The sequence below is a fragment of the Scyliorhinus canicula genome, chromosome 1, assembly GCF_902713615.1.
Source record: "Scyliorhinus canicula chromosome 1, sScyCan1.1, whole genome shotgun sequence".
Classification (NCBI taxonomy): domain Eukaryota; kingdom Metazoa; phylum Chordata; class Chondrichthyes; order Carcharhiniformes; family Scyliorhinidae; genus Scyliorhinus; species Scyliorhinus canicula.
Window position 1 is genome coordinate 75,790,250 of NC_052146.1, and position 21,286 is coordinate 75,811,535.

General features: G+C 52.8%; 1 protein-coding gene across 1 annotated transcript in view; it reads right to left on the bottom strand.

The window, feature by feature from the left end:
• Nucleotides 1–21,286, bottom strand: part of zgc:172271 (uncharacterized protein LOC100000381 homolog) — a 183,842-nt gene that overhangs the window by 146,058 nt on the left and 16,498 nt on the right. The window contains exon 2 of the mRNA XM_038793393.1: nt 4,440–4,603. Within this exon, the coding sequence (XP_038649321.1) occupies nt 4,440–4,603 (164 nt within the window). The remainder of the gene's footprint in view (nt 1–4,439; nt 4,604–21,286) is intronic.

The following is a 21,286-nucleotide window of genomic DNA, read 5'->3' on the forward strand; positions in this document are numbered from 1 at the left end:
GCCTATACGGAGGCCTCAGACCAATGCGGAAACACGATACAACGAGGCCCATGCAGCAACCAGGGGTGTGGTGGAGCGCTGCCTTGGCCTCCTGAAGATGAGATTCAGGTGCCTGGACCGCTCCGGAGGGGCCCTGCAGTACCAGGCCGACAGGGTCGCTCGCATTGTAGTGGTCTGCTGTGCGCTGCACAACATCGCGATGCAGAGGGGAGATGACCTGTTGCAGGAGGCGGAGGGAGAAGCTAGTGGCAGTGGTGCCAGCACAGAGGAGGAGGAGGAGGAGGAGGAGGAGGAGGAGGAGGACGCTGGCGGAGTGGCGGGCGCAGCACGCAGACACGACCCAGGTGCTGGTGATGTCCAGGAGGCGGCACGACGGACCCGGCAAGGACGGCGGGCACGCGACGCCCTGGTGGCAGCACGGTTCACGCACCGCATGTGACGTCCCCGATGAACACCAAACCACCACCTGCATCGCTAGTCATGCAGAGGGTCACCACACAACTGCCACCACCACAACCCCCCCCCCCCTCAGTGTACACTGCTCCACTTCGACATGACGCTTATCACTGGGTACAGACGGAATGGCACAACATTGATGGCTGTGTCAGCGGGTGTGATCAGTGCCATGTGGAATGATGACAGCCCGCTCTGCGAAGAGCTGTGAGCTCAGAATCGTTAGAGAGAGTCTGACCCATGGCAATAGCTGAACCATCCACCTTGGTGGCTGCTGAGTTCGTCACTGACACTCCATCACGTGCCCGCGTGGGCTAGCTGTGGGAGGGGGGTAGGGGGGAAGGGACTGCACACCCGGCACCGAGGTTTCACCACCCGTCACCCCCAGCGACACTCGGTCACCATCACGATTCCTGTGGCTGTGGAACAATCACACGGTATTACAAGTAAGGTGGAACAGTGCGTTTAATATTAACAATCATTTACAGGTGCCCTAGCCCCTACAACTAAACTGTGCCCTTCACCCGTGCCAACTTACTCAGTGTCTATCTTAGTTGCCTTACGGGCCCTACCACTACGTCTAAGTGAATCCCCAGATGATACAGCAGGAGTGGAGGAGGATTGCTGCGAATCGCCCCCCTCGACTCGTTTCTCCTTGGCTATGCGTTTCCTGGGGCGACCCGGCCTTGATGGGCCAGGCTGCTCTGCGGGCGTCTCAGGTGACATTGTGCCACCCTGCTCTGCCTGCTGCCCACCCGATGCACCAGGGATGGGACGGGGGGAGGCCGGGAATTCCGGGACGTCCCGTGATGGAGTTAATGGGACGGGCCCCGAAACCTCCTCCTCCCTCGGGGAGCCCGGTGGCCCCCGGGCCTCACTTTGGGACAGAGGTGCGAGCGGGGAGGTTCCCCGTCGCACCACCGACACCTGGCGCTGCCAGTCCTGGAGGCCTGCAACGGTATCCACCAGGATCCGAAGGTTTGCAGAGACGGAGTCCAGGGAGTTAGACATTCCCGCCAGGGACTGTGCGATCTCAACCTGTGTGTGCACGACGCCATCCAGCACATGTGTCAGGCGGTTGATGGTCTCCGCGACTGACTGCTGGGACTGTGCCAGCGACTGCTGGGACTGTGCTATCGACTGCTGGGACTGTGCCATGGCGTGCTGCGACTGGCCAATGACCTGCTGAGACTCGGCCATGGCCCGCAGGGCGCCGGCAATGTCGTTTTGGCTCTGGCACATTGCTGCCTGTGAGAGGGCAACCCTGTCCAGGGCCGAGGATGACGCGTGCACATTAACCCCAACGTCTTGCATAACCTGACCCATTGCCTCCACCGCGGATGCCACCCGTGCGGTGTCGGACTGGGTCTCTGCCATGAGCGGCACCACTCCCTGCTCTTGGACGCGGTTCGACTCCTCTAACAGCGTCTGCAGAGTCTGGAAGGAAGCCATCATCCCGTCATTGTTTCCCTGGGTTTCCTGAGGCATCGGCTGTGCGGGTGGGTTGATAAACTCCAGGAACTCAGAAAACGTCTGGGAGCCAGCTGCATCCTGGGCCTGGTCTGGCCTCCGCGAGTCCGGGCCCTCTGTTGCTCCGACCTCCACCTGCTGTACCTGCTCAGCCGTGATGTGCCAACCAGACTGTGCCCCAGGAGACTCATCACTAAATAGGCCCGCCGGGGTGTGTATCTCTGGGATGATGGATGTGGTGGGAGAAAGCAGTGCCGCAAGCCCGACGCTCTCAATGCTTAGGGCCTCGTCCATGGTGTGTGGCTGCTCAGCGACAGGAGGGTTGTCCCTGGCCATTTCTGGTGGTGGTGGTGGACTTCGAACCCTCTGTGCGTCCTGGTCCGCAGATTGGGTTGGGGCGGATAGGGCTGCCCGCTGATCGGGCACCCTCTGTTGTGAGGCCCCGGGTGAGGTGGCGGCAGATTCCTGTCTCCGTCTGCAGCCAGACGGCCCTGGTCGTTCGGAATCACGTCCTAGGAAAGAGAATGAGACGGGTTATTTCGATTTGCTCGGCAGGCCGCTGGACGGTCCCAGTGGGCAGGGTGTGTGAAGGGACAGAGGATGGGGGAGGTGTCCCAGTGGGCAGGGTTTGTGAAGGGACAGAGGATGGGGGAGGTGTCCCAGTGGGCAGGGTTTGTGAAGGGACAGAGGATGGGGGAGGTGTCCCAGTGGGCAGGGTTTGTGAAAGGACAGAGGATGGGGGAGGGGGGTGTTTGTCAGGGAGGGTTGTCTCACTTGCTGCAGTTCCGCCAACCTCGCATTGCGCGATATCGCGGGTGGCAGACCCCCCCAACAAGGTCCAGTGCCCTCTGTTCAAAGGTGCTGAGGGGGTGCATGTTGGGCGAACCCCCTCCAGTCTTGTGCCGCTCACGGTGGTTATGACCGGCCTTGGCCTGTTGGGGGAGGGAACATAGGTAGATCATTACAAAACGGTAGGTATCAGCAGTCCGTTCAGATACTGGCACAGTTTGGGGGGGGCAAGTTGTCATCAGACGATTGCATCTCTCCTCGGGGCCAGAGCGCTGGGTCTGTGACAACTTTGTGAACCACCCTCAAATAACTCTGCCCCAATCCCCCCCCCCCCCCCCCCCCCCCCCCCCCCCCCCCCCCCCCCCCCCCCCCCCCCCCCCCCCGGGCAGTTAAGGGGGAGGGATGGTTGTGACTAGGGGGCACCCTCATGGCACTTACCCTGGCAGACCTGGTGAGGTCGTGTAGCTTCTTTCGACATTGCTCTGCTGAGCGAGGGGTCTGCCCCACAGCACTGACGGCAGCAGCCACGTCACGCCAGGCCTGGCGTACCGTGCTGGCAGGTTGGCGATGCCCTCTCCGCGGGCGGATGATGCCCCTCCTCTGCTCCACGGCATCGAGCAGCGCCTCGACGTCTGCATCTACAAAGCGAGGAGCAGCTCTCCTCGGCTCCGACATCCTGCCCGACAGATTCTGTGGTCGCCCGCGCCTTTTTACGGCGTCGGGCGGCGTCACATGGGCGGGTTCGTGTCGTCGTCGCGTTCCGTCGTCATCACGCACGTAATTGACGCGGCCGCGCTACTAGCCCATTTCCAGGAAGTGAATCCGTCGGGAAATGAAGCCTTCGCGACCGTCGTAAAACGGTCCCGATTTTTACGACGGTTTGCCGACTTTCCGCGGGTGCGGAGAATTTCGCCCATTATCTCTTCCTTGAAGACATTCCATGACTTAGCCTCCAGAGCCTTTTGTGGTAGAGGATTCCATAGGTTTGAGTGAAGAAATCTTTCCTCATCTCAGTCCTAAATGATCTACCTTTGTATCCTGAGACTGTATCCCCTGGTTCTAGATTCCCAAACTGGGGAAAACATCCTCCCTGGTTGTGAAGTTGTACGAATTAAGTAATGACATGATGGGAAAATTGGTCAACTACTTGGTACAATGCAAGAAAAGCTGATCTAGCCATTTCAATGTACCAGACCCCTGTAAGACCGATAAGGCCGACTCCGCATAACTTAAAGCATGAATAAGATCAGAGAAGGTCAAGCTATTCCAAAATGCCTGACCTCTGTACATTCTGATAAGATTAACTCCTAATGACCCAGGGCTGGATGAGTAAGACAAGATAAGGTCAGGGATGAAGGAGTCACCGACCTTTTAACGTTCCCTCAAAGAACGAGATAATGGCATGAGTGATGAGACAAAGAATCCGAGAAGGTCAGCAAGGTTAGGCCTGTTTCATGATATTGCTTATGTTTCTACTTCCAATCGAATTCCTGACTAAGCTATAGTCATGCAATCTTGATAATGATAATGTATAAATACTGAACTGATTTTCGGTAAAAGCGCTAACTTGGGAAGGAATCCGCAGTGACATTAACTGCGCTCTGACCTCAAGTTTCAGCCATAAACTGCAGTCTGTTTGAAAATAAAGTCTTGTTAAGTTTTCTTAACGAGCGTTGTTGAATCTTTCTACCACAGTCCAGAAGCGGGAAAAATATTGACTTCCTTACCCGTATCTTCTTGATGCAATCCTTTATATTGTGTCCTTTAATGCAAGACAACTTTGTGAGTGAATTCTTTGTTGTGGGAGGTAACACTGCTTGGAAAGCCTTGGAAAGTTCAGCACATTTTCTCTGTTCCACCTCTGATAAGTTGCACCACCTGAATTTCTTTGCTGCAAGTTCAAAACAATATTTATAATCAGGAAAAGCTTAGCAAATCTATTCAAAATGGATCTGAAATGGTGAGATAGTAGGGGATCAGATCATAGAGGTGGAGCATTTTTTAAATTCAGTTGCAGGATATGGGCATTTACTGCTGGGCCAACATTTATTGCCCATGAACTGTCCATTTCAGTGGGCATTTAAGAGTCAACCATATTGCTATAGATCTGGAATCACATGTAGGTCATAGATATCATAGATCATAGAATTTACAGTGCAGAAGGAGGCCATTCGGCCCATCGAGTCTGCACCGGCTCTTGGAAAGAGCACCCTACCCAAAATCAACATCTCTACCTTATCCCCATAACCCAGTAACCCCACCCAACACTAAGGGCAGTTTTGGACACTAAGGGCAATTTATCATGGCCAAACCACCAAACCCGCACATCTTTGGACTGTGGGAGGAAACCGGAGCACCCGGAGGAAACCCACGCACACACGGGGAGGATGTGCAGACTCCACACAGACAGTGATCCAAGCCGGAATCAAACCTGGGACCCTGGAGCTGTGAAGCCATTGTGCTATCCACAAGGCTACCGTGCTTCCCAGGTAAGGATGACAGACTGGTTACCCTAAAGGACCAGATGGGTATTTACAACAATGGTTTCATGGTCATGAACATCATTAGAATTCTATTTCCAGATTTTTATTAAATTCAAATTTCACCATCTGCCATTGGTGGGATTTGAGCTCAGGTCACCACAGCAATACCATGGGTCTCTGGATTACTAGTCCAGTGACAATACCACTACACCACCCCCTTCCCCATACCATAAGTCAAACCTGATTAGAGAGTTGAGACAGCAGACAGCATGGTGGTGCAGTGGTCAGCAGTGCTGCCTCACAACGCCAAGCATCTGGGTTCAATCCTGACCCCGGGTCACTGTCCGTGCAGGCTTTGCGCATTCTCCCCGTGTCTGCGTGGGTCTCACCCCCACAATCCAAAAAGATGTGCAGGGTACGTGAATTGCCCGCTCTAAATTGCCCCTTAATTGGGAAAAAAAAAATTGGGTACTCTAAATTTATTTTTAAAAAGCCATATTTTATTTTAGAAACCAATATGTTGTACCAGGAGGCAACTCTAAATTTTTGAGAGGCAGTCTGGCTCTCATTTTTAGCTCAGTCCGAAATTGGGCAAGGTTAAAACATGATGATATACATGAAATGGGTCCTCACGCTCGCCTATCAAACTTGCCCATTCATTTGCCAGGTGAAGTCTGACATATTGGCTCAATGCGGCGCTAACAATTGCAGTCAAAGACGAGAGACAAGTTCAATCGAGGCTTTATTGCTGTGTGATGCTATTCCTCCGGCTGCAACTGAAGACTAGAGTCTGAGTGACTCACATGCATATTTATACACAAGCTCCCTGTGGGCGGAGCTAGCCGGCAGGGGCTTACCGGAGTAACCTGTATTACAGGTACAGCATACATCCCCCTACTGCAAGTATGCATATCTACAGTGGTTATCACCACATTCACGCCCTGTAAAAATGAGTCCGGTGGGGGTGACGTATAACTATGATACAAAGGATGAAATATTTACAAAAAGGTCCAAACAAAGAAAACCAAGAGTCCATCCGGTCAGCCGGTTATATGTTGAGCCGAACCGGCGGTCGAATGTTCCGCTGTGATCGGCGTAGCTGTGGTGGCGACGTCGGTGCAGGTGATGGCGATGTTGGTGCTGGCTGCTGGCGGGATGACTCCGAGAGCGAGCCGAAATCTTCCTTGTCCTCCAGTGTGGGCAGGGGGACGAGGGATGGACCTGGTGGGGACGAATAGGGGAGCGCCGGGGAAAAGGAGGGTGGCGCGGGGGGAAAAAGGGGCGTGGGCATGGGATCAGCACCTGAGGGAGCCAGGTCCCGGAGCGAGACTGTGTCCTGGCGGCCGTCGGGGAATTCCACGTAGGCATACTGAGGGTTGGCGTGGAGAAGGCGTACTTTGTCCACCAGGGGTTCCGCCTTGTGGTGCCGGACATGCCTACGGAGAAGGACTGGGCCCGGAGTCGTGGGCCCGGGAGCGACACCCCGGATGTAGACTTCCTAGGGAAGGCAAAAACACGTTCTGGGGTGTACTGTTAGTTGCGGTGCACAGTAGTGATCGAATGGAATGGAGCGCGTCAGGGAGGACCTGCTGCCAGCGAGCGGCTGGGAGGTTCCTGGACTGTAGGGCCAGCTGGACAGCCCTCCATGCCGTCCCGTTCTCCCTCTCTACCTGCCCGTTTCCCCGGGGGTTGTAGCTGGTCGTCCAGCTGGAGGCGATACCCCTGCTGAGCAGGAAATGACGCAGCTCATCGCTCATGAACGAGGATCCCCTGTCACTGTGGATGTAGTCGGGGAAGCCGAACAGGGCGAAAATGGAATCCAGGGCCTTGATGACGGTGGCAGACGTCATATCCGGGCATGGGATGGCGAAAGAGAACCTAGAAAATTCATCGACCACACTAAGGATGTAGGTGTTGCAGTCGGTGGAGGGGAGGGGCCCTTTGAAGTCCAGGCCGAGGCGTTCAAAGGGGCGGGACGCTTTCACCAGGCACGCGCGATCTGGCCGGTAGAAGTGCGGCTTGCACTCGGCACAGACCTGGCAGTCTCTGGTGACTGTCCGTACTTCCTTGACGGAGTAGGGTAGATTGCGGGCTTTGATTAGATGGTACAAGCGAGTGACCCCCGGATGGCAAAGGCTCTCGTGCAAGGCACGGAGCTGGTTCATTTGTGCGCTGGCACATGTACCTCAGGAGAGGGCGTCTGGGGGCTCGTTGAGCTTGCCGGGGCGATACAAGATCTCGTAATTATAAGTGGAGAGCTCGATTCTCCACCGCAAGATTTTGTCATTCTTGATCTTGCCCCGCTGCGTGTTGTTGAACATGAAGGCTACCGACTGTTGGTCAGTGAGGAAAGTGAATTTCCTGCCGGCCAGGTAATGCCTCCAGTGCCGCACAGCTTCAACGATTGCCTGGGCCTCCTTTTCAACAGTGGAATGTCGAATTTTGGAGGCGTGGAGGGTGCGTGAAAAGAATGCCACGGGTCTGCCTGCCTGATTCAGCGTGGCGGCAAGTGCGACATCTGAAGCGTCGCTTTCTACTTGGAAAGGCAGTGTCTCATCTACTGCGTGCATCCCGGCCTTGGCTATGTCAGATCGAATGCAGGTGAAGGCCTGTTGTGCCTCGGCCGCGAGGGGAAAATGTGTGGACTGGATAAGTGGGCGGGCCTTGTCCGCGTATTGTGGGACCCACTGGGCGTAATAAGAAAAGAACCCAAGGCAGCGTTTGAGGGCCTTGGGGCAGTGGGGGAGTGGAAGCTCCATGAGGGGGCGCATGCGGTCGGGGTCGGGCCCCAGTAGTCCGTTTTGGACTACGTAGCCGAGGATGGCTATGCGGTCTGTGCGGAACACGCACTTCTCCTTGTTATACGTGAGATTAAGGAGAGATGCGGTGTGGAGGAATTTAGAAAGGTTGGCGTCATGGTCCTGCTGGTCATGGCCGCAGATGGTGACATTGTTGAGGTATTGGAAGGTGGCCTGCAGTCCGTACCGGTCAACCATTCGGTCTATTTCTCGTTGAAATACCGAGACGCCATTCGTGACGCCGAAGGGAACCCTAAGAAATTGGTACAGACGACCGTCTGCCTCGAAGGCAGTGTAGGGACGGTCCGATTTACGGATGGGGAGCTGGTGGTAGGTGGATTTCAGGTCAATAGTAGAGAAGACCCGGTACTGTGCAATCTGATTGACCATATCAGAAATGCAGGGGAGGGGGTACGCGTCAAGCTGCGTGTACCGGTTGATGGTCTGGCTGTAGTCCATGACCATCCTGTGCTTCTCCCCGGTCTTAACCACTACTACCTGGGCTCTCCAAGGGCTGTTGCTGGCCTCGATGATACTCTCCCGAAGCAGCCGCTGAACTTCGGACCTGATGAAGGCCTTGTCCTGGGTGCTGTACCGTCTGCTCCTGGTGGCGACGGGCTTGCAATCTGCGGTCAGATTGGCAAATTGTGAGGGAGGCTCGACCTTGAGGGTCATGAGGCCGCAAACGGTGAGGGGAGGTAGGGGTCCGCCGAATTTGAGGGTGAGGCTCTGGAGATTGCACTGGAAATCCAGGCCTAGTAAGAGTGACGCACAAAGGTTGGGAGAATGTACAGACGGAAACGGTCGAATTCCACGCCCTGTACAGTAAGGTTAACCAGGCAGAAACCCCGGATCGGGACAGAGTGGGAACCGGAGGCGAGAGAGATCTGCCGGTTGGTGGGATGGACCGCAAGGGAATAGCGCCTTACCGTGTCCGGGTGGACGAAGCTCTCGGTGCTCCCGGAGTCGATGAGGCAGGAGGTCACGTGGCCGTTGACCAGCACCGATGTGGAAGAGGGTGCCAGGTTGCGAGGACGCGACTGGTCGAGTGTAACGGAGGCGAGTAGCGGGCGATCAGCAGTCGAGTCAGATGAGTCCGACGAGGAGCGGTAGCGACCCGTGGCCCCGTCCCGGGGAGGACAAAATGGCAGCGTCTGGAGTACCTGTGTGGGAGAAGAAGGCGGCGGATAAAATGGCGCCGTCCATGGAGCGCACGTTGTGGGGTCGGGACAAGATGGCAGCGCCCATGGACGCACATGGCGGTGGGGGATGAAGATGGCGGCGCCCATGGAGCGCACGTGGCGGGGGTGGCGAAAGATGACGGCGCCCACTGATCACATGTGGGGTCGGGGGAAGCGGACGGCAGGGCCCATTGTGCGATCGGCTGAGGCGAGGGGAATGGGGGTGCGATAGCGGCAACCGTCCGGGACTGACACATCGCTGCAAAGTGGCCTTTCTTGCCACAAGCTTTGCAGGTCGCGGTGCGGGCCGGGCAGCGTTGGCGGGGGTGCTTCTGCTGACCGCAGAAGTAACAGTGGGGACCCCCAGGGAGTGCGTTGCGGTGAGCAGCGCAGGCGTAGTGCGCGGGGGCGGCTGCTGGGGGGGCCGTTTGCGGGGTCCACGAGGGGTAGGACGGGTGAGCCTAGGGGGCCGTTTGCGGGGTCCACGAGGGGTAGGACGGGTGGGCCAAGCGGCAAGCGGAGTAAGTTTGCGCACTACGGGAGGCGGCCGTCATGGAAAGCGCCAGAGTCTTTGTGGCCGCGAGGTCGAGAGTGGCCCCTTCCAGCAGTCGTTGCCGGATGGGGTCCGATGCAATGCCTGTGACAAAGGCATCGTGTATGAGTAAGTCAGAGTGTTCCGTGGCTGTGAGGGCCCGGCAATCGCAGTCTCATACCAGAGGTATAAGGGCCCTCCAGAAGTCCTCAATCGACTCACCCGGCTGCTGGATGCGAGTAGAGAGTTGATGCCTCACAAACAGGATGTTCGTTGACTGTGCATAGTTCTCCTTGAGCAGTTCCATAGCTCTGGTGTAGTCAGTCGCATCTCGAATTAGCGGAAAGACACTGGAGCTAAGTCTCGAGTAAAGGAGTTGCTTTTTCTGAGCCTCCGTCGGGGGAGGGTCCGCTGAAAAGATGTAGGCCTCGAAAACTGCAAGCCAGTGAACGAAGTCTTTCCTGGCGTGAGGCGACTGCGGATCCAGCTGTAGACGGTCAGGCTTGATTCTGATGTCCATGTTGTACGGAAAATCACACAGCAATAAATTGTGGCGCTAACAATTGCAGTCAAAGGCGAGAGACAAGTTCAATCAAGGCTTTATTGCTGTGTGATGCTATTCCTCCGGCTGCAACTGAAGACTAGAATCTGAGTGACTCACAAGCATATTTATACACAAGCTCCCTGTGGGCGGAGCTAGCCGGCAGGGGCTTGCCGGAGGAACCTGTATTACAGGTACAGCCATACATCCCCCTCCTGCAAGTATGCATATCTACAGTGGTTATCACCACACTCAAGTACACAGATTTTTAATAGTCAGAAGTGTTGTATTTATTCTCCATGTTGTAACCCCCACGTGACTCACGGGGGCTACCCGATTGATTTCCCGATGGGGCTCGGGGATACAAGCTCGCCCGGGAAGGGGCGGAGGCCGAACAGCAGGGCTTGTTAATTTCCACAGAAGGGAGCCAACATCTTTGGATGGTCCTGGCTGGGACTAGTAGTGCTCCCTGCTGCTTTGCAGCTTTACTTTACTCAAGAATATAATACTCTGCTTCAACCCTTTTTGGGACTCCTTGTTGTTGTGTTTGGTCTTCTATACCTTGCAAAGGAATCCATCAAACACCTTGACTTGTCCAAACCAGGATCTTTATTGAGTCTCGTGTGGTAAGATAACAATCTGTTACAGAGCACGTTATCATGGAGTCTCTTTATACTCCTCTGGAACGACATCTAGTACCGACCATTCTCCTGTATGTCTTACTACCATTTCCTACAACCATCTACTGATGGCTGGATGTGACTCCACTTATAATGGAGTCCCTAGTCACCTGACCATGGTCTTGAGACCACATGATGTGTCTACACCGCCACCTGCTGGTTGGAGGTCACACACCATCCCTCTGTGATATTACTTCTAAGCATATCACCACATCCCCCTTCCTCACAAAACATTAAGATATCTGTACAAGCAACATTGATTTTTTAACTTTATACAATCATGATATTTGTCTAACAATGTGAATGTGTTTTACTAGGGTGTCCATAAACATGATATGCCTAACCAGTGTCCGTCTCCTTTACACAGATCATTATGCCTCCCTCACGGGATCACCTCTGTGATCATTTGAGTTGTTGCCAACCTCTTTGAAGACTGGTTTATGCGCTGGCCTCTTGTTTCTATTCCTCTTTGCTCTGTGGCTTGGGAAGGCCTGTGTCCATGACTGCCACACTTGTGTCAGCGGCCTCTTTATTCTCCACTTCCTGACGTGACACTGTTTGCTACTTGCCACTGTTTCCGTTGCTGGTTTGTTGGTGGGACGAGCTAGCTCTCCCATTCTTCTCCTCTTTATTTTGAGAACGTGATGATAGATTTCGGTGCATCTCTTGCTTTTGCGTTGTGGCGTAGCAGCCTCTGGCGTGGTGCTGATTATTACCGTGTGCTGAGAGGTCTGCAGAATTTCAGGCATCGTGTCGTCTTTGTTGGTATGACCACGCCCACTCCTGTGGCCTCACCGACATGCTGGAACACCTCGGTTTCCATTGCCTCAGTGAAGGTTAGAACTGGGGCTAGAGGTGCCACCCCTTCTTGGCTCGGTGGAGCATCAATCACTTGCTCTTTGTCACTCACAATTACAATGCTTCTCCAGGCACTGAGTCACCTTGGTCACTTTCACAAATCTGTGAGTGATCTGTGGAGCTGCATATTGAGATTGCCATCAGCTTTTCCTCAGGTTCAGTCTCAGAGTTGTCTATTACTGCAACATCCAAGTCGCTCGCAGTCGCAGTCGTCATCAATGTCTTCCCATTCATCAGCGATGTTGTCGATAGTTTGGGAATGAATTATAGGAGAGAAAATGCTGGAAAATCTCAGCAGGTCTGACAGTATCTGTAAGGAGAGAAAAGAGCTAACGTTTCAAGCCCAGATGACCCTTTGTCAAAGCTTTGAATGATTGGGATCGGGGTGAAGGAAAGACCTGGCTAAGGAAGCAGAAGATGATGGATAGTGCAGGAATGGGACATTAGGACTGGGGGAGCAGGGAGAGATCATGCCCTGGTGGGGGGTGCAATTGAGGGTGGGGAGTAGAGTGAAATCCTGAGTGCAGAATGCTGGTGATGGGGGTTGGGAGGAGGGCAGATTGGGGCTGGGGGAAAGAAGAGATCTGGGTTAAGAAAGAGGTCAGAATTGCACCTTTAGCCATCGCATTGAGACGTTCGGGGGTGTGGAGGGGGATAGTGCGGTGGGGGGTGGAGCATAGGGCATCTTTGTACGCAGACGACTTGCTATTGTATGTGTCGGAACCAAGTGTGTCGAAGGGAGGTATATTGGAACTGTTTCGAGTGTTTGGGTCTTTCTCGGGGTATAAACTAAATTTGGCAACATTGATTTGGGGTCCCGCAAATCACATTCATATGTTTTGGTCCTGCCCAAAACTGGAGGGATATTGTAGGGAGGTCTTCAGGGTAATCTCAAGGGTGGTGCATGTGAGACTCGAATCAGATCCCCTAGAAGCCATATCCGTGGTGCCAGGTCGGCCGGGGTTGGAAGCCGGTGCGGTAGGCAGATGTCTTAGCCTTCGCCTTGCTGATTGCCTGAAGGTGGGCCCTGTTGGGGTGGAAGTCGGCTTCTCCGCCCTGTGCCTCGGCGTGGCGGGGGGACCTGCTGAAGTTTGTAACGCTCGAGAAAGTAAAGTTCGAGTTGAGCGGGAGGATGGAAGAGTTCTACAACTCAAGGGCCCTGTTCATCACACATTTTCATGAATTGGATGACATCGAGCATTAGGCGGGGGAGGTGGGGGGGGGGGGGTGTTTGGGGGTTGGAATGTATAAATTAACGATGATTCTTTTTCATTGGTATTTTGTATTCAAAATGTTGGAAGCTTTTTGAGGGTGGGTGGGATGACGGGATTGTTGGCGAGGGGATTGCCATTGTATTTGTTGTTATTGTTAATTATTTGCTGTTGTAAGTATGTTGAAAATGTGAATAAGGAGGAGCATAAAAATATTTATTTAAAAAAAAGAAAGAGGTTAGAGATTTTGGCTGGGTGAAGCTGAAGATTGGGACAGGCAAATGGAAGAGATCAGGACAGGTGGGGGAGGGTATTGGGGCTGAGGGGTGAAGGAGAAGCTGGAGGTAGCCAGACGCTTCATTAAGTAGTTGGTAGAAGCATTCCTGCTCCTCCTGGCCCACATGCAGTGCTGTAATAGTGGAAACCTTGCTGAGCTGGCAGCTCTGGCCTCTGTCGCCCATTGGGTTTGCTGAACCTTGGGTATGCTTGCACAACAGAGCACAGAGTTTTAGGGGCCCAATTTAAATACGTGCCAATTGGACATCCCAATATCCAATGGCAAATAAATGGCAGAGGTCTCGTGCACGGCAGGATGTGAAAAAAAAGTGAAAATCGCTTATTGTCACGAGTAGGCTTCAAATGAAGTTACTGTGAAAAGCCCCTAGTCGCCACATTCCGGCGCCTGTTCGGGTTCCCAAGTGATTCACAGCACAACAGGTGTGATTGTTGAGGGAATTACCTAATTATATCCTGTCTGACCAGGCCTCACAGTGCTCCTGAGTGCAGCTATTTGTTTTTCGATGGCATGGCATATGCTTGCACCCATCATTGAACAAAACTCCTGAGCAACCTACACTTATACAGCACAAGACAATGGAAGGCGTACAACCTTTCCTCACAGGAATGCTTCACTAACTCCTTTTTACAACACTAAAGCTTTAGTTATGCCCAAGTGTTTGCAAGAGCACTGCTGGATTTAACCAGCCAAATCTACACCTAACGAATATAAAACATTGGAAGGTTCTTGAACTCTTACTTCTCAGGATTACTGCTACAGTTTTGCACTGCCGGGTTAGCTGGAGCTGAGGGCGGGGAGACTCCCAAACAAGTTGATTCATTGATCATCAGTAGCGCCTTTGGACAGTGCTCACTTGCCTGCCTGCCTCAGGTTTAAATGATCAAGTACCATGCAAAACTGAATTGGTTCTGAACCTCCATCATCAGGCATGTCATCTTGGAGCCACCTCAACCCTACACAAAGCAGAATCACTCATTGGGAATTTGTGTCAGAGACATAGCCACAGAACTCTGATTACCCTGTTATCTGAGTTAGTAAGAACATGGCATTCATACCCAGTCTTCAGGAGATTTTTTGCAAATATCGATTGCCAGATCATCACTAAATGACTTGCATGTTGTTTACAGGTATATGCATTGAGGGGTGGACATAGCTGTTGCAGCTTTCTAATGTGTTGGGAATAGCATGTGTTTGAGCATCAGGGAGTGTTGAGTGCAGTTTTGGTCTTCTTACCTAAGGAAAAATATACTAGCCAGAGAAGAATTGCAATAAAGGTTTGTCAGACTGATCCCTCAGGTGACAGGATTGTTCCAGGAGGAGAGATTTAAGAGGTCAGATGAGTACTCTTTAGAGTTTTGAAGAATAAGAGTTGATCTCACTGACACATACTAAATTCCTGTGGGTTGAGCACAATAGATGCAGGAAGGATATTTCCTGGCTGAGGTCACACTACCAGAAGGATGTGGAGGCTTTGGAGAGGATACAGAGGAGGTTTACCAGGATGTTGCCTGGTCTGGAGGGTGTTAGCTCTGCGGAGAGGCCGAATAGACTCGGACTGTTTTCATTAGAAAGACAGAGGTTAAGGGGTGACCTGATAGAGGTGTACAAGATTATGAGGGGCATGGATAGAGTGGATGGGCAGGCACTCTTTCCCAAGGTGGAGGGGCATAGGTTTAAGGTCCGTGGGGTAAAGTTTAGAGGAGATGTGCAAGGCTGATGTTTTACGCAGAGGGTGGTGAGCGCCTGGAACGCGTTGCCAGGGGAGGTTGTGGAAGCAGATACATTAACGGCATTCAAAAGGCATCTTGACAAACACATGGATAGGATGAGTACAGAGCGATATGGCACAGGGAAGTGCTGAGGGTTTTGGCAAAGGTTGGTATCATGACCGGTACAGGCTTGGATGGCCGAAGGGCCCGTTCCTGTACTGTATTGTTCTTTGTTTCCAGAACCAGCAGACACAGACTCAGAATAAGAGATACCTGACCACTCCTGGAATATTGTGTTCAGTCTTGGTCTCCTTATCTCAGGAAGGATGTTCTTGCTCTAGAGAGAGCGCAGCAAAGGTTTACCAGACTGATTCCTGGGATGGCGGGATTGACGTATGATAAGAGATTGAATCGGTTCGGTTTGTATTCACTAGAATTCAGGAGAATGAGGGGGAATCTCATGGAAATCTATAAAATTCTAACAGGACTGGACAGGGTAGATGCAGGAAGGATGTTCCCGATGGTGGAGGTGTCCAGGGGTCACAGTCCGGGGATAGGGGCTAGACCTTTTAGGACTGAGATGGGGAGAAATCTCTTCACCCAGAAAGTGGTTGGCCTATTACCACAGAAAATAGTTGAGGCCAAAAATTACATGGGCTGGATTCTCCGCACCCTCGCCCCGAAATCACAGCCGGCGTGTGTATGTGTGTGTGTGTGTGTGGGGGGGATCCATTTTCCCGCAAGAAATCAGGACTGGTGCCGGTTCACCAATTCTGCGGGCCCCGAAAAGCACCCTACTCAGGGAGTACGCCGCACTGCCTGAGACCTACCTGGGGCCATTGCTGGAGGCCCACTCAGCCATTCTCCGCCCCCGACCGGCCGAAATCCCGACGGCATGGAACTAATGTGCTCCAGCCGGTCGGCATACTCACATGCGGCTGCGGACTCAATGGTCGGGGGCGGGCGGATCAGAGGCCTGCGGGGCCTTATAGGCGGCCGGGGAATGTTTGTGTGGGGGTTGAGGGTCGGGCATGCGGCCGATCATGGGGGTCTCTTTTGTGGGTCCGTGGTCCGAGTCCGCCATGGAGCACGGCATGGCCGCTGGAGGCCGCCGCCATGCACATGCGCGGCCTCCGACCCGGAAGTGCAGGGGACACTATCTGCAGCAAAGGCTTACTCCGGGTCCCTGCTAGCCCCCTGCAGGGCTGGGAATTTGTGTCCCTTTGATCCAAGTATTTCTGGCGTAAAACTACCGTTTTGATGCCGGTGTGGTCCCAATAATGGAGAATCCAGCACCATGTTTTCAAGAAGCAGTTAGATATAGCACTTAGGACAAAGGGGATCAAAGGATAGGGGCGAAAGCCAGATTAGGCTATTGAGTTGGATGATCAGCCATGATCATAATGAATGGCAGAGAAGGCTCGAAGGTCTGAGTGGCCTCTTCCCCCTCCTATTTTCTATATTTCTACAAACCATTTAGGACTGAGATGAGGATAAATGTCTTCACTCAGAGGGTGATGAATCTTTGGAATTCTCTACCCCATAGGTCTGAGGAGGATCCATCATGGAGTAGATTCAAGACAGACAATAGATTTCTAGATACTAAAAACATCAAGGGATATGAGGATAGTGCAGATGAATGTTGTTGAGGTAGAAGATCAGCCATGATCTGGTTGAATGATGGAGCAGGCTCGAGGGGCTGAATGACCTACCCCTATTCTATGTTCCTATGCAAAAGACCCCATTGCACCCTTTTGAAGAAGCGTAGGGAGGTTCTCCCATCCCCGATGGTGTCTTGGCCAATTTTTATCACTCAACCAACAGATTAGCCGGTCACTGTATGTTTGTTGGACTTTGCTGTGCCTGTTGTGTTTCCTGCATTACAACAGTGGCTACACTTCAAAAGTACTTCATTGGCCGTAAGGTGCTCCGGGATGTCCTGAGGTTGTGAGAGGTTTTCTGCCTTACTGCTTAGACCATTCCACCTAACTTAAGGGAATGAGAACTGCCTTTGTTAACATGTCACAGTCACACTTAACCTGGTTGATGCCCCCTTTACTGCCAACCACAGAAACTGTCAGGAGAAAGGTGGGAGCATATCTTTGGCAGCAGCGATAACCCCATTCATTCACTGCTCAGAGGGGAAAAGGTTGAGTAGTGAGCACCCCCCACTCTCTTCAGGCCCAGGAAATTGATTAGTACCATTTAAAAAGCCTTACAAATGACACACCCTTCCCATGCACATTAATGTAATTTTATGAGTCATGATTTTTGAGTCAAACTTTGTATGTTATCATTTATATAATGTCAATGTTTGCGCCAATATTCCCAATGTTATGTGTATGGCAACATCTGGCTGCCATGTTTCTTGATGAAATGTCTCATTAGCCTCCAGTTTAAAGGTGGTACTGTTGTATTGTATCTGCCTCATGTCTCCCACACCCTTTGCTTACAACAAAACACATGGCCAGAAACTAGAATATCATCAAAAAATGTAAAGGAACCAACTTCTGAGATAATATGCATTTACAATATATTTTAAACACTTTCTGGTCCTGTTCCAGTTTCTGTCTGCAACATTAGCTTTACTCCCCTCCCAGCTGTTCAAATCCCAGTTCTGCCTGTGATTCTGCTCTCATTATGTTTATGTTCTGTAATGTCCATCCATAGTTTAAATCTGAGCTTCAAATCTTGTCCCCCCCCCCCCCCCCCCCCCCCCACCTCTGCCCCATTTCCACTTCTGGCCATCCTTCCAACTCGGCAACACGTTTACCACCTTCTCCAATCTCAGCCCATATCACCAATCAGCCTCACTTTTACACTAACATACTGACTTCTCCTGCTTCTGGTTCCAGTCTCTCTCTTATGTCAGTAACAAATGCATAACCTACCATAATGTTTTCAGACCCTGTTATCTTTCTCCCTATTCACCCTGATTTTACAATTCCTCACCTAGTGATCTCAGAAGTCTCAGAGTCCCACAATTTTGTCAAGGCTTCTAGAAATATGCTGTTGTTGTTGAGAAGAAATCAACTATTCTAGACAAACTAAATTTTCAACTTTTCTGAGAATCTCCCTGACCTCTTCCTTCCACAAGATGCCCTTCATGCACCCAAATCTATATTAATGACTTAGACGAAGAGATGGGGGTGCGGTTTATCCAGAAAAAAATCCATGACCGGTTTTGGGCGTGTTTAGTGCAGCCAGCTATTTAACGGTCTTTTGCCATTGTCTTTGCCTCCTTGCCAGCAGGAAAGTGCTCCTCACAGATCGGGTGCCATTTAGTCTGGCTGTGCTGATATTCCTCTGACCCCTCCCCCCCCCCCTTGCAGCCCCTCCCATTTTTGACCCGCCAACCTCGGGAGGCCCACGATAACACCTCTCATCCCCCCCCCCCCCCCCCCTCCAACTCGTATAGCCCTTCTGGCCCGATCCCTGGCAGTGCCAACCTGGCATCTGGGCACCCTGGCACTGTCACCTTGGCATTCTGGCAGTGCCCCTTCCGGTCTGGCAGTACAACCCAGGCACCCTGGCAGTGCTAGGATGGCAGTGCCAACTTTCCCAGGTGCCAGAGGGAGTTGCAGAGTACCACCCTGCCCTGTCCCAGGCCACCCAGGGATCTCTAATAGCCTGGAAGACCCCCCCCCCCCCCCCCCAGTGCCATTATGATTGGTCCATGTTTGTGGAAACCAGTACTAAATGGTGCCCTGACGAGGTCTCCCAGGCGTGGCCGTTAGGTCCCAAGTGCCAAGAGACCCTGCAAATGCACATTTAAATGAGCCTAATGGCTCATCTGACTGTGCTAATCTGGATCACATCCAGTGAGGGCAAGATCCAGATCGTGATGTCTCACGAGGACTCTGTTAAATCTGGTGAGGTGTTTCAAGCATCGCAAATCTCGTGAAAGGCTTCTCGTGAGATTCAACTGCCTCATCTAATTTTTAAAATTTAGAGTATCAAATTAATTTTTTCCAATTAAGGGTCAATTTTAGCGTGTCCGATCCTCCACCCTGCACATCTTTGGGTTTTGGGGGCAAAACCCACACAAACACGGGGAGAATGTGCAAACTCCACACTGACAGTGACCCGGAGCCGGGATTGAACCTGGCGCCTCGGTGCCACGAGACTGCAGGGCTAACCACTGCGCCGCCATGCTGTCCCTCAAATGCCTCATCTTAACACCTAGTCGGGCGCGTCAAGACCGTTAAATGGCACCCAGAGAGTTACGTATCTAAGTTTGTTGATAATGCAAAGCGAGGTGGGAAGGAAATCTGTGGAGAGGACACCCAGAGGCTGATAAAGACAGGTGAAGTGAGTGGGCAACAAGATAGCAGATGGAGTCAATGTGGAAGTGTGAAATTATTTGCTTTGGTCATAAGAATAGAAAAGCAGAATATTTTTTCAATGGCGTGAAACGTGTTATTACTCAAAGAGACTTGGGTATGTTTGTCCCAGGGATGCAGAAAGTTAGCATCCACTAACAATTGCAATTAGGATGGCAAAGGGTATGTTTGATTTTATCTCAAGAGGTTTGGAGTACAGAATTTTTAAAAAGCCTCGCTACAATTGTACAGGGCTTTGGTGAGACCCCCCGGCTGGATTCTCTGTTCCTGAGACTAAGTGTTGATGCGGGGGCAGGATTCGTGGACTTCCACGACAGCACCCTGACCGATTCTGCTACCATTTAGGGGCTGGCATGGGCGTCATGTGGAACATAATCGATTCCAATGAGAAACGGTGCAGGATTCACCCGATTCGCGTTTGACACTCAGGAGGCTGACAAGCTGCAGCTGCACATACATACTTCACATCTCACACACACCATCCAAGCCAACAAGATGGCAGCAAGACATGCGGCCCCGACATTCACAGGCGCCAAGCTGGAGACCTTCCTGGGCATCTTGGATGAGAGGAAGGCCACCCTGTACCCTGGCCCAGGAAGGAGGCTGCCAGCCACCACCATTTTCCGTGCCTGGACGCAGGTGACAGAGACGGTCGGCGAGTGTCCCCTGCCCCAGCCACAGCCAGTGCCACAACCAGAACCCCCACCATTGTGCCGAACAGGGTGATGACACCGAACGGAGTTGATGCATATGCCCGAAACCCAGTACATGCCAGATCTTGATTCCGATGTGGACACAGATTTCCGGTCACAGCTGTCTCCAACACCCTTCACCATCCCAGAGTCACTGTGAGTTGGGCACTTTAGTGAAGAGGCTCCTGAGATACCCTCTGGTGCACACCATGCAGCTGCTCAGAAACATCAGGTGGAGGTAGGAATATATAGATAGAGAATAGTGGGAAAGCAGGGATGGCATGAGCAGTTGCAGGCGCAGGTGGAGGAGTCCAAACACGTGCAGCAGCAGGAGGTGGTTCTGACCATGCATGCCACCCAGGTGGTTCAGGCACCTGAGGCACATCTTGAGGTGGCCGAGGCACCGCTCGACCACACCCATGGTCGCTCCAAGGGCGTCATTGTATCGGGTCTCTGCATTGGTCTGTGGCCTCTGGATGGGCGTCATCAGCACGACCGCAGCGGGTAACCTCTGTCACCCAGCAGCCAACCCCGCAGCCATGATGGGTGCCCCTCAAACATGTCGGGGATCACCAAGTGCGCCAGGATGAATGAGTCATGTACACTGCCCGGGTATCGGGTGCACATGCATGATACACATCTGTTGATCACAGACCAGCTATATGTTCATGGAGTGGATCCCCTTTCGGTTGGTTTACAGCGGCCTGTTATCCGGCAGTGCCCGTAAGGTGACAAGCATTCCATCGTCACCCCCTGGACACGGAACATCGCAGAGATGGCAACAAACCCCACTGCCCGGGCATCCTGGTGGGCTCGGTCCACATGGAACTGGATGTACTGGTCCGCCTGGGCCTATAAGGCGTCCGTAATGGTGCAGTCACCTTGACGGTCACCGGGAGCAGGTGTCATCCCCCATACCCCTGCAGTGCCAGGTGTGCCATCATCTGGCAGATGTGTCACACAATTCCTCTGATCATCCGCAGTCTCCGTCAGCATGCCCAGTCCCGCAGGTCCTCGAACAACATGCAGCGCCTGTACACTTGGGGCCTCATGCCCCTCTGCTGCCCGTTCCTCTGCTGCAGCTTCCCCCTCCTATCTGAGCGGCCCCCGCTCATGCGGCCGCAGGGCATCTCTCAGGGCTGCGGCCATCACCACAGCGGCCAGCATTGTGGATTGGTGTCCGAATGCTATTGTCTGCAGGGGGTTCACCTGTGGTTTTAAGAATCGTGAGCCTGGCGCCTGGCTGCT